Below are 13806 nucleotides of genomic sequence, written 5' to 3'. Positions count from 1 at the left end.
GATCCTTCGTATGCAGTTGCTGCTTGCGCTCGGCTGCACGAGCATGTTCTTGTGCCCGAGCTGCAGCATCGGCATGGCGTAGACGAGCTCGTTCCCGGTTTTGCTAGCGGCGTTGCTCATCTAAAGCTGCCTGCTCCTATGAAGAACGTATGACACATGGCCTACGCATTTCGGAGCCGGAGAGAAACAGCTGTGCGCGCGCTCGGCTGCGACGGAGTCCAACGACGTCACTACTGGCGCAGCCTGTCGCGCACCTCTCTTTCTCTCTATTTTCTTTTTTTGGCGCGCATGCGCACGGGGTTGCTCCGGAGGAGTTTTCGGCATACAGGTGACCGACAGACGGACGGACGGAAGAATCGGCTAGCCATATGCAGCTTTCTTGTAATAATGACACTGATAATTTAGCGATGTGGGCTAGGGTGATTGTGTTTCGGTAAAAAACATGCATACATGACACAACTGGGGTGATAATGATAATGATAATGACGATAATGATAATAAAAACTGTTTGTGTACAAAGGCATAGCGGATATTCGCATGAGGGCAGCAACCGACTTAAATTGCGACTTTTGACATCCCAAAACATAGTGGGTCACGAGGGACGCCGTAGTCCAGAGCTCTCGAGTAATTTTGTCCGCTTGGGGTCCTTTCGACGTGCACCCAAAAAAAACACGGCACACGAGCGCTTTTTGCATTCCGTTCCCATCGCAATGTAGCGCTCGCGGCCTGCAGTTAAACTCGACACCTTGTGCTCAGCAGCAAGACGCTTTAGCCACTGAGACACAACGGTGAATCCCGATTCAGTTAAGCCGTCGTGCACATTGCCACCTAGTGGCGTCCCTGGTTTTAAACAAAATGTGAAAGCGTGCAAGGTGTATTTTCGCTTTATTTAACAATAGAGAAGAACAGCAACTAAAAAAAAAAGCAATAAAAACCCGTCCTTCCGAACAAAGCTCTCGCCGTCGATCCCGTACGCGCACCCCCGCGCGCGAGCGGTTGCGCGGCTCCGTCTCTCGATCTCCATCGAGCACAGAATTTCCCTGGTCGTCGCACCCGGTTGCAGAGGCGTCGCTCTCAGAAAGGTATGTGGGCGCGCACTCCGACCTCTCCCTGCGGCTTTCCCCGGTACGAGTGTCCGTCGAAGCGGCCGAAGCTCTGCGAGCCCTCGGCGTAACCGGTCACCCGGCCGCCGTTCTTGGAGCGGTGGAAGTCGTACTCGCCGCGGGCACCCACGTTGGCGTTGAAGTTGCGACCGTTGTTGCCGGACGCCGATCCGAACACGTTCAGCCGATGCTGCGGGGCAACGAGGAGGGCAGGAGGCGGGAAATGAGTGAACAGACAGGGCGACACGCGCAAATGGGAACGCCGGCTTGAGACTCGTTCTTGTCAGGCAACAAGAGCGAGACTTGTGAGGGATCGCGTTCAAACGCTCTAGCAGGTAGGGATCTACAATACTTTAAAAAAAAAAAAGAAACTTGCAACGGGCATCAGAAGCAGACGGGCGGACAATGTCAGCAGATGCCGCAAGCGAATCGCGACGGAAGAAAAAGTATGAGCGAAGGCTATAGCGGTCCACTGCAGACTGCGCTTATGAACGAAAACCTCCGTGAATTCAGGCATAAATTATTTTCAGTTATGTAAAGTGCAAGCTGTATACATGTGGTACGCTGTGGGGAAAGCGTAAATACAGAAACCGTGCTTCGTGCACATAAGCAGCCTTTCATCAGTAAAAATTTAACATTGCGCCGCACGTAAGAAAAAGTAATAATAATAATAATAATAATAATAATAATAATAATAATAATAATAATAATAATAATAATAATAATAATAATAATAATAATAATAATAATAATAATAATAATAATGTGAAATAAAACTCCTTTATAAAACGACGCGAACATTCTGCGACGACTTAAATCCATATCGTCCATTATCTCCGTGCTTGCAATGAATAGCGGGTACACGTTAATTGCCATTGGTTTCGATAAACTTAGAAACTGCCTACGTGACAGGAATATTATGCGTTGTACTTCCAAGTTACACACGCTGGGAGCACTTACTCGGGGAGGTTCCGGCTTGAAGTCAAAGTTTGGACGTCGTCTCTGTTGGAAACAAACAAAAAATAGTTGTTTCTTTATCGTTGTATAAGACTGCTGTAACACCTTCCCAGAAACATTGATAATGTGTACGAAAGCTATCACAATGCCTTTTTTTAATGCTCATGCAGTTTTACCTACCGGCATTCAAATAAACTATGCTGCTTGCTTTGTGCAATAGGTAAAAACAGTTCATTTTAGCAGGTTGAGTAGGACTAACGGCTTTAACAAGTTACACAGAACTTCTATACTTGTTTTCAGCTTTTTTTTACATTTCTTTGCTTGGCCTGTCGTGGTGGCTCACTGGCCCCGACATTGATCTGCTAAAGTCATGGGTTCGACTCCTGGTCGCGGCTGCCTCATTTAGAGTTGGGAGGAATTCGAAAACGTTCTTGCACTGGTTTCTGAATGGACGTTAAGAGACTAGGCCACGGTGCAGTTTCTGGTATATGGTTAAATCCCACAATGGTCTTTCCTCATTACTTCGGTGGTTGACATAATTTGTTGTTTATGAATAATGTCATATCAGACTGCAGGTGGTTACGGTCATATAAAAACACAACGTATAATGTGAATGAGCAATTACGAGTTACCAGTTGAAATCCGAATTAATATGAAAAGAAAGATGTACTCACCTGCCCGGCAACCATGGTGACAGCTTGAAAAAACAAAATGAGCGAAAGGACAATTAGTAGATTCTTTCTTTTAAACACAGCAAAAGAAAAAAAACATGCATAAAATATTTAGGGCAATTATGTAAAATCGCTCTAATTTAACAGGAAGCCTATTTCGAAATTCTTACACAGTGCAATTTCATTCTATTTACATAAGAACGGATGTTTTTTTCTTATTTTCTTTATTTATTTATTTATTACGAAGACAAGTATTATTCCTGAAGGGAATTAACAAACTACGAAAATGCTGCTTAAACACAATAAAGTGACGTTAATATTTTCGCAAAATCATGGTTCATATTGTATAGATTTAGAAACAAGCATGAAGTGATAACTGATCGTTATATTCGGGCTCACTGAAGCGTTCAGCCAAAGAAAGCAAGTGGTCTCTGAAGCCATATACCTGAATATGTATTATGAGGGGCCGGATGCTGGGAGCTTTTTCGTTCGTAAGAGCTCTTTACCATGGGCCGTTCGCCTTCGCTAATAACGTGTCCCGCATAACGAGCGGGGGAAATTTGTTCTTAAGGAACCATTCTACCGCAAAAGGCTTCCCCGAATAGGGGCCCACGATATTCCATCGCTTACGATACGTAAAAAACAAAAAAAAACAAGGAAGAGAAAACAAAAGCACATGCATGAAAGCTTACCTATCAGCAGTACGAAAACACAAAGTGACACACGGCACATGTTCGCAGGATACTGCCCAACAGAGGAGTCTCCAAGGCACACGTGGTGAGCGTAGAGCAGGAGTGAATGACGGCTGGCGGGCGTCGCTCAGACATTTATACTCGATCCGCCTCGTAGCGCAAGGGAGCGAGGATCAAACTTCATTTGGCTATGCCTCTTTTTTTTTTTCTTGGTTCCGCGAGCTCGCATCAGCTCTTGTTGGTTCCGTTATTACGTCCCGCCTATAGCTGCATCCGGACGGACGCAGAGAGGTTGCCACGCTACCGGGCAATACACCAGCGACCACGAGCGCGTGCGGGATCATCGGGCAAACGTCGAGGCGGCTTAGGTTTCCTCGATGGGTTAGCACGAGCCGCGCGGTCGGGATTCCCCCCTCCCGGCAAGCGCTTGCCCTTCGGTTCCGTGATACGCGTCTGACGCGGGTCGGTCATTCAACGCTTAGCAGTTCCTGGTTTGTCAGGAAGATGAAAAAAAAAAAAGAGCGCGGCATTGCACGCATTCATCTTCGAAACCGACCGCGTGAAACCAAGGCGGAGCCTTGCATTGATGACCGAGAGTGATCGCTTTTCCCGTTTGCCGCCAGTTAGCCGTGCTGGGACGCATCCTTTGTAGAGAACAGCGCTATTTAGTTCTTCTGTAAAGTTGTTTCGTTGCCACGACGCAACAGCGCTGGTAATGCTCGAAATGTATATTAGTCGCGCCACCGAGGATACGTGAATGACGTGACAGGTTGTTTCGAGCTGTAATAACGCGGTTTAAGTATGTGCACATTGTTTCTTCTCGCCTTTATCAACCCCCTCTCCCTGTTTTACTAGCCGACCACAAAGGGATCTCGTTATCTTCCTGTATTTGTATTACTGTCTTTTGCTGGTTACAGTGTTCAATATAGGGATGACAAAATAAAACCGAGATAATGGACCCAGAAGTACACATTACCCAAATTACCCAAGCGAACACCACCGACTGCGGTGCACTCTAGCAATGCAATCGTATTCGACGACCGTAAACTGTTCTGGCAGCACCGCCGCTATCACGATCCAGTTGCGCTTTCTTTCATACGCCACCAAGTTCGCCGATTCATAATTCCATCTTTTAGATTGTTGACAGTCTGTGAACAACTTAAAACAACTTACATATACAAGTGTCTTGTGCTAGCCACTTGTACATGTAGCCTTGAGGCTACGGGCTAACAACCTTTGTCGTCTGGAGAATGAGCGGTTTAATAAGCGTCCTTGACGTCTGGCAGCATGAACCGGAAAGAATTCTGCTCCCGCCTCGACGTCCTTTAGTGACGGCGTCGTGAGTTCGACCTTGACCTGTCTGTACATGACCGGGTGCGCTGCTCAATCGTTTCTGCTTCGACATTTTAGCACGTTTTATCGCCGCTTCAGCGCTCATTGTGAAGAGATGGCATGAGGGCAGAAAGGGACCTCCCAGTGAATTGGTAGCGTATGACAAAAGATTCGGGCTGGTAGGCCTTGATACAGGCCTATATCGCGCTCTATCTAATCCAATGCTCAATCTCCGGCGTTTGTTGGGAACAAACGATTAGAGGACGAGAGCTGTAACGGCTGTTTTGCGCACCTGTTCATATTCCGAATCAAAGGTTTTTTTTTTCTGTACGTAGTTATTTTATCTACAGATACATGGATGAGAGAACGAGCATACAGAAAAAACCCATTTCGCCGCAAGTTATGAACCAAAGCGATGAGCATTTTTCTGAGCATATTGAGCGATGATGATCAATCAATTGATCGATATTTGATTCCTGCACAGTGCTGCTGTTACTCTGCTAAGTCGCCAGTCCGCGGTACACGTTAGCGTTATCACAATAAACGAGGATATTTATTTCATATTTAATTGATACTCGTCAGAGCTGTTCGATTCGGAATTGGTGAATAAATCCAATAAATAATTATTGTACTGCCCGCTCTGCATTTGTATAGCGTCGTTATTTGCAGTCGTATTAATTCCGTGGATCTACAAGACGGACGCATCTTTCAGTGTTTTCAGTAATTTTTTCATAGTTCTTTTTTCTTCAAAGGCTAACCAAGAGCGAATACCTGTGGTGCTCAAACACTGCATATCTTAAATGTCCGCCATGCTTCGTTCCTTGTCACGTGACTAAGTAGCGACACTTATGCGACGTTGAATGGCGCCTTCGCTGTGAAGTCCGTATTTTCTTTCGTTTTCTAGAAATTAGATGCATCTGTATAAACACACAGCTTTAGAAAACCTTTTAGCGTTAATATCAAGAGGAGAGGGGGGGGGGGTACAAAATGGATAGCGGACTTGTCTTTACCATCTCATCGATTGAGTAGTTTGTAATTTCAGTGTATCTTCCACTCAGTATTCAAGATACGCCCTTCGTCACTGTCAGGTGCGCTATCGTCCCGCACCGAGCTCATTGCGGCAGACGCGACATGCGCAGATGGCCGGTCCCACCCATTACGTGTGTCTCACAACCGTTATGGGCGGTAGGCTTACAGAGTAAACAAAACAAAAAAAACACAGAAAGAACGGGAACGCGGCTCTCAAGGTTGACATGCCAAAAGTAAACAACCGGCAGCGCCTTTCTTGAAGCTGCCTTACAGCATGCATGGTTCGCGTCAGAATAAGAAGGGCGACATTTTACAAAATTAATGCTCTTCTCAAATACTTTTTTGTGTGGTAATTAGTAACTCAACTTAGATACATTTTCTGAGTATCTTGTACAAGCCTGGGACACCTCTGTGTGACTCACGCTGAGCTCGTTCACTGAAAAGTTTTAAAAAATAAGTGAAGCCACAATGCGATAGACTTTCACGGTCTGCCTCTTAAAATGCCTACCGTAACCATCTTTTGTGTTCTTGTTTTTCACAGCCATCCGGCGTTCGCTACAAAGGTATCAATGCTGATTAGGATTTGAATGTTGCTGTTATAGTGTCGTCAGGCATCATGCTTTCGACGACGCCGATGTTGTGCTTATACTGACAATAGAACAAGAACTTAACGTTGCTGCATTTCTAACAACCGCACTGCTTCGTTTCCGTATTTTCATGGAAATGGCTAGTATAATGAATTGAGTTCAGCTGCAGGATGGACTATCGCTGTTTATTTGAAATCGTTGCAACCTCGACCCTTGTTTCCATATAATTTCTTATACAACGGAAAAACAAAACTACGGCTTCCAATTCACATCAACGGGAGATCGTGTACACTGCGAACTTGCAGTATATTAATAAGTGCCACTCAGCGCTACTTAGTTCCGAATCTTTACTGTGATGTTTCCCTTATTTGAAGGATGAAACATTTGTCCAACGTTTCTTTTGTGTAATCATTTCTTTTTCTCGTTAAGCTTCACGCATGGCATTGTGAATGGCCAATTGGGAACGTTGTTAGCGACATCCATAAAGCAGTGAAGATTTCTGTTAGGGGGCACCATTCTGCGAGATGTTCACGCCGTCATCGAAAACTGTAAGCGAGCTCGCGAGGCGAATCGACGAAGAAAAACGCGGCAAGAAGAAAGCCGCAACCATGTTTATTACTCGCCCTCGCCGAATGCTTTAGCATTCAACTCGACAGTGGATCGGGGTGCGCTCTGTGGCAGGGGCTCCTCGCGGACGAACACCCCCCACCCCCCACCCCACCTTTCCGTCCAGATATTTAGCCCCAAACATCTGTTGGCATGGGTTCAAGTGGTCGTACCGGTTTGGTATTGCACGTGCCGTCAAGAAAAATGACAATTGAAAAGACAAAATAACTTAGCCATTTTTTCGTAGAGGTCTGCTTTTTAAATATTTCACGCTGCACGGGCGAGCACCTGTATGCAGCGTGTTACACTTGAGCGACCGTGCCTGCGCGGGTGGGTTGGTTTGTTTGCCTATGCGCGATAAACAAGTGTCGAGGGGGATCACTCTGGCTGCCTTTGTGATGGATGAGATAAGATATATCTGGATTTCCCGCGGCTCAACCTACGCAGGCGTTGTTTTTCGGGCTTTACTATGTTTTTTAAGACGCCACGTGACCCGCTTCGCCACACTGCTGCCATTTTCGTATAACACGAGTAGAATTCATTCTTTATCACTGCAACAGCAATGTTTGCGCACGTTTCCTTTTTTTTTACGCTATTACCATCGCCAGAAAACTTGTCTCTGTCTCTCTGTTCTATGGGGTTTAATGTCCCTAAACTGCAAAGTGGTTTATGAGGGACGCCGTCGTGGGAGACTTGATTAATTTTGACCGCCTTCGGTTTTTTTTAACTTGCGCCGAAAGCACGGTACATGGGCGCTTTCGCGCTTCGCTCCCATCGAATTTTCTGCCGCCGCGGCCCGTACTGAACCCGCGACGTCGTGGTCAGCAGCGCAATTGTATAGCCACTTAGCCACCACGATGTGTAAGCTTGTCTCTGCTCTCCGGTTGTTCGTAGCAGTACTAGCTGCAGCCGAAAATTGGCCTCTACAACAGAGACACTGGAGGTCTTCGACAGCCTGCTACACATACGCTAATAATTGTTAAACGTGTCTATTTCTCGCTCATCGCTGCGTGAACAAATTAAGGGATTCACATACTCAACATTTCGTGGAGCGAAGATGACTTTTCGTGTCAATGATGTTTCCAAGAGGTAAAGTTTTGGGAGTGCGGACCTTAGTGGCCGTTGGATATTCAATTCACTGAGTGCGGGAAGGAACGCGTTACACCGGTAGGCTTCGTAGAAGCGCTTAAGTACACCCGAACATTTAGTGAACGCTTGCATGCGGTCTCACGGACACGATGTTCGTACTTCTGCCTGCTTCTCTCGAATATGACCATGACTTATGAATGACAATTTCTCGTAAAAACACATGCCTCGCCAAGGTCAATTCACTCACGCGTGCTGCTTATGTGCACCTAGAAGCCCATCTGCGGGATAAACGTGTGATTGCGCTAGTGAATTCAAATGTGCGCAATCTGATGATGTCACGCGAAATATCGTTACATTCGGGATAGTGCGATCACCAAGATTGTCAAGGTGTACTAAGTGCGTGGCGCGAAATATGAAATGATTGCGATATATCCGATTTTATGAAAGACCTTGAAGTCATGTTAAATCTTCATGTCCCGTGAATTTATGGCTCGCATTGCTGCGGGAAACAAAAATGCGTTCAGCGGTATAGCGAGTGTTCGGTGAAATCGTTACGATCATAAATTTAGCTTTTTAATTAACTTGCTCCCTTTCACGACGATTAATATCGGTTTTCTTCAACCCTCGAAAGAACTAGAACTAGAAAGAACTAGAAGTTTTGCGAGCAAAAAGCGCAGGAATATTCGCTGTTTACCATCTCCCTCGTTCCTCGCATACATGCGTTTACGCGGGGGTGCTGATAAGTTCTTGCCTTTGCGCCCTTCTAAATGAAATAGGAAAAAAAGAGTCTGGGGCCATATTACGGACTAATATCTTATAATTTAGCTGTGCAAATATCATATGCATGCCATTATTGGACCTGTTATTTTTTTTTCTTACAGCGAGATGCTGTGATGGCAGAAACTCAAGGAAATTTCACGTCGTCGGAGTTACGAGCCGTAATTAAGTTTTGATTTCTACAGGGAAATTCAGGCAAAAGGACATTCACACTGAGATCTGACAAGCACTGGAGGAGAAGCGTCTTTCCTACAGCTCTGTCAAAAGATGGGTACCTCTTCTCAAGATCGGGCACTTCACCATTGAAGATGAGCCCCTCAGTGTGCGTCCTCGAACCTCAACTGGCCAGGCAACCTGCGATGCTGTTCATTAGCTGATTGCTGACAACGGGCGAATGACCACCAGTAATGGACGTCTCACGTGCGCGTGTGGAGTTTCTTGTCCACGCCATCCTAGAAATGCGCAAGCTTTCAGTGAAGTGGCTGCCGAAATGTTTCAACAGTGAATCGGAAGAAACAATGAGTTGAAGCATCCAAAGTCATTTTAGCCCACTTTGAAGCTGCACGGAACTTTTCAGCTAGGTTAGTGACCGAGGATAAAAACCTCGCTCCACATTTATGATCCGGAAACGAAGGAACACTCAAAGGAGTGGTGCAACAGCACATCTCCAGCGTGGATGAAGTTCTGCACCCACAAATGAGCCAAAAAAATTGATGGCGTCCATTTCTGTGGGACAAGGATGGTATTCTGTTTATGGACTACCTACCTGATGGCTCTATTATTACCAGACAATGTTATGATTACCTCCTAAACCAGGTGAAGGAGGCAATTTAGACAAAACGTCGTGGAAAGTTGACCACAGGGATCTTTTTTTTTTTCTGCACTATGATGAACCTGCGCACACGTCCAACATTATGGCCTCCAAATTTAGCTCCATGGGTATCCATTTGGTCCACCATCCATCCTACTTGCCTGACCTGGCCCCCTTCGAACTATTATCTCACCTCAAACTAGAAGAAACCCATGAAGGCGCTGAGGGCTGGTTTGAGGCCCACCCCAAGGACTTTTATTTGAACGGCCTAGAAAAGCTGCAACTGGGCTATACCAATTAAGTGCATCAGTCTCTCTAAATGGCGGGGGGGGGGGGGGGGGGAGGGGATTCTCTTCTTTCCGGTGGAAGCCAGAAACTTATCAGCACCCCCTCCTATATACATGTATAAGAGAAAGAAAAACGCCAATAACACAGCGCTTTGGGCAGACACTTTGAGAATGTCGTTTCGCTAGGGCAAACAACACACTGTATTCGCGAGAAGGATGTCAGCGCGGTCAACGCAACGCTTGGTGGAAAGCGGAAAAGCGGGGCCTTTCCTGTCTGGCTCGCCGATTGCGTCCGCTCGTCATCGCGAGCGGCTCGTGCGCTCGGGAAATACCGGCGGCGTGCAAGGTTTCAACAGATAGCACGCCGATCTCTCGCTCTCGTCCTATCGCAGCGGCGCTTTATAAGCCACCGCGGCTGAGGACCACGGGTCTTACTTTATTTTTCTGAAGAGCAGAGGAACAGCCAGCGTCAGCTCAATTCCAGGCATCATGTCTTCGAGGATAGTTACCGTGTGCTTGCTTTTCCTGTCTGGTGAGCGAAAAATTGCGAAGCCCTCACCTTGCAACTTTCTCGCGCTGGATTCTGAGCGCAATTACCCCAATACCGTTTGCAGCATCGTAGGAAGCGGTTTCCTGTTGTTTTGATCTTTGCCAAACGCTGTTGTAGTCGTGCACCGTATACTGGCTGCTGATGCCGACTGGCTTTTTGCCGAAGGCCGAGTGCATTGGCGCGTTTTATCTGCTGCCTGGTGTCTGCAAAGGAATACCTCGCCTACATTTCCCCTAGCGCTGTTTTGATATATACTAAAATTAATGCAAGAAGGTTAGCCTCAAAGATAATATATGGGTGAGCATAAATGGGCGTAATTCTGGGATGAGCAAATATGTAGGTTTGTGTAACGTGTTGAGCAACGTACCACAGCGGTGAGCATTCGACTAAACATTCATTTCCTTTTTTTTTTTGTCTTTTCAGTGATTGCCCTCATCGACGCGCAGCACGTGGTAAGCGATATTTCTCATGAAAACTGCCACTTACCGAGAATGCGACAATGTGTTGCCTCGCGAATTAAGGAGGTTATAGCATGCACAGCTGCAATAACCATACCAATGTTGCACTCTCTTTACGTATACAATTCTTTTTGCTTTATGTAAAAACTGCTTGGTGACGTCGTGGAATAACTTAGTGACATTTGAAATCTTTTGTGTGTGTGTGTGTGTGTGTGTGTGTGTGTGTGTGTGTGTGTGTGTGTGTGTGTGTGTGTGTGTGTGTGTGTGTGTGTGTGTGTGTACGTTTTCTTGTAATCTTGTACGTTTTCTCTTACATTCTGGGTTTCATGTAACCATATTGCAAAGAACGAAATGACAGAGCGTCCTTCGGTTACGACTGCTCGGTGCTACTGGTTTATCCCAACCTTTTGTCCGCTGGCTCGTGCGCGGGATGGTGACGCGCTTCTTTCTCTCCTGTTCTACACATTCTTGAAATGGGAAGCAGCAGCGTTTTTTTTTTTATTAAGAGGTGCATTTGCTGCATCTCTATAGATGACTGCTGTGCTACGCGACTAAGAGAAACGACATCATTCATGTTTATTTTGCAGAGGCCCGACACCATTCGAGTGCCGCCACCACGCATTCACCTGCCGAAAATACCACCGCCGCCAAGGGTACGTATCGATGAGTCGCGCTCGTATTTATCAACGCGTTTGTTGCTAAGGCATCGCTTCGGGAGAGTGCTTTGAATCTCCCATTCTCGTATTACAAAGGTGCTAAAGATGGTACCTCTACTTAACGTATCGTTTTGCGCATCTTTTTCATTCCTCCTCAAAAGGTCCAAACCGGTGCAGTTGTTTTGCTTAAGAGAGCGAAAATGGTGTAGCACAGTCAACGTTTCCAAGCCATGGTGACCTCTCAGCTAGCTCTTCATTTGTTTTATTTCCTTTTTAATTCTTCTTTGTTTTCTTTCCTTGTTTTTTGATGTTGCAGTAATATTGATAGAAATGAAGTATATCCGAAGGCAGTGTAGCAATGCTTCCTGATCACAAAAACCAAAAAAAGTGGGGTGAGGCGAGGATGGTGGGTGTAGAAAAGCCGAGCGCTTCTCACTTATGTAACACGATTTTAATATTCACAAACAGGACATATGTAGGCTTAACCTCATATACCGCAGAAGAAACGCAGCATTCTGATAAGTGACTTCGAAAGCATACGAAGAGCTTGCGTATCGTGTTACTGTTAGAGAATATTTAAAAAATAACGACATTACACCCACATTGCGGCTCTATAGCCAAACTGACTTCTTGCGAAAAGCATTGGGTCTGATTAGAATGGTTGCCCGTGACTGACCGAAGTCCTCGTTGCCTTCTCCTTCGCTGTCGTGGTTGGCCGACCGCTCGTTCTTATATGCAGGGTGCATGTTTTTTTTTTTAGCTGCGTAGAAATTTTAAAGACTGCCTATGCCAAATAACCCAATTCTAAACCTTGATCTAAATTACTCCATAAGGCGGCCATTATTTCTACGATCAATCGGAGTGCCTAATTGAGTAAGCAACATCCTTCCGCTAATTAACTATTTAATTAATTATTTTATGGCGCATAGTTTACGAATTGTAGTTAGTGAGTCCTCAAGGCGTATGCACTTGGAACGAATTCTCAGAACTGCACCAGTTCAGATATGTTAATTTTCAAAGTGAATAGGCCTTGCGGACTCGCCGGTTATAATCCGTAGGTTGAAATATGAGCCGTTCAATAATAATAAAAAATATTAGTTAGCGTAATTACGTTAATCATTCAATTAATCACTGATTTCTCGTAAAAGTAACGGCCGCCTTGTTGAGTACTTTAGACCAAGGGTTAGACTTGTTCTATCTTTTACACAAGCAATGCTAAACAGTTGGTACAGGTAAAGGAAACGTCCTATATATAGGCACAGGCGTTGCATGCTCCCGGCATAGGATACACCAACCGTTATTTTCGCAAGAAATTTCGTAACTTTCGTTTTCTCGCCGAACGTCTGCTACACTCTTTAGTTACAGTTACACAAGGCTTCTTAATTGGCACGCATTTCCGCGCACTGGGGGAGTGTTTTACTTACGGGCAACGGCCATAATGATGAACAAATGAAGCACCGCAGGGTTTGACTTTTCCACGACTGACTTCTCGTTCGTGTGCAGACGCGGATTGATGTGCAAGGAGGTGGTGGGCGGTCCCAGCACAGCGTGAGTGGTAGCATTCACCATGACGTCTACCGCCCCAACCGTGGTCCCACAATCTCCATCTGGGGTCAGGGCTCACACCAGCGGCACCCAGCCACGGGCACCCAGGGCCAGGGCCAAGTTGGAGTTGGTGTCGGGATCCCCATAGGAAGGCGGCGCGGATAAACATCAGCGCTTTAATCCCTTGCGTGCCAATCATTTCCGAAATAAACATGTGCTAGTCTACCTTTTGCATTGTTTGCTTGCTTTCTTTTTTTCTTTATACTTTGCTGAGGTAGCCAGAACATTGCTAGATCCCTTAAAGAATCCCATGTGGTCAAAATTAATATTTAGTCCGCCGCTACGGCGTGCGTCATAATAGTGTCATGGTTTTGTCACGTAAAACCCTAAAATTTAATTCAATCGATAAGTCGGAGGATCCGGTAAAACACACTGGCCAGCAGACCCACACGCATACAAGCTATGTGATATATATAAGTAGCTTTAAAAGCTATTTTTACCGCTCTTGAATATAACTGGTTCAAGCAGCATGGCCCTAAAATGGCTTAGAGCAATAAAGAAACAATCGTTGCTTGCATGTACTAAATCACTCAAATTCTGTGCATTTTCATTAACGTTAGCCAGTTATGGGAATTCTCTCGGTCTGGGTCGTGGCG

General features: G+C 45.7%; 2 protein-coding genes across 2 annotated transcripts; one reads left to right on the top strand and one right to left on the bottom strand.

Annotated features, from left to right (window-relative positions):
• Positions 1 to 868: 868 nt before the first annotated feature.
• On the bottom strand, positions 869 to 3558 carry LOC142576478 (uncharacterized). The gene is made up of 4 exons (XM_075686622.1): positions 3424 to 3558; positions 2735 to 2757; positions 2064 to 2105; positions 869 to 1293 (listed from the first exon to the last, which is right to left on the bottom strand). Exons 1-4 carry the CDS (start codon positions 3461 to 3463, stop codon positions 1075 to 1077), a joined length of 324 nt encoding a protein of 107 aa, XP_075542737.1. The 5' UTR covers positions 3464 to 3558; the 3' UTR covers positions 869 to 1074.
• Positions 3559 to 10346: 6788 nt separating this feature from the next.
• LOC142576471 (uncharacterized) lies at positions 10347 to 13375 on the top strand. The gene is made up of 4 exons (XM_075686616.1): positions 10347 to 10473; positions 10915 to 10943; positions 11537 to 11602; positions 13109 to 13375. Exons 1-4 carry the CDS (start codon positions 10431 to 10433, stop codon positions 13313 to 13315), a joined length of 345 nt encoding a protein of 114 aa, XP_075542731.1. The 5' UTR covers positions 10347 to 10430; the 3' UTR covers positions 13316 to 13375.
• The last annotated feature ends 431 nt before the right edge of the window (positions 13376 to 13806 follow it).

The sequence above is a fragment of the Dermacentor variabilis genome, chromosome 1, assembly GCF_050947875.1.
Source record: "Dermacentor variabilis isolate Ectoservices chromosome 1, ASM5094787v1, whole genome shotgun sequence".
Taxonomy (NCBI): domain Eukaryota; kingdom Metazoa; phylum Arthropoda; class Arachnida; order Ixodida; family Ixodidae; genus Dermacentor; species Dermacentor variabilis.
Note: the sequence above shows the minus strand (reverse complement) of the source record. Positions and strands in the feature narration are given on the sequence as shown.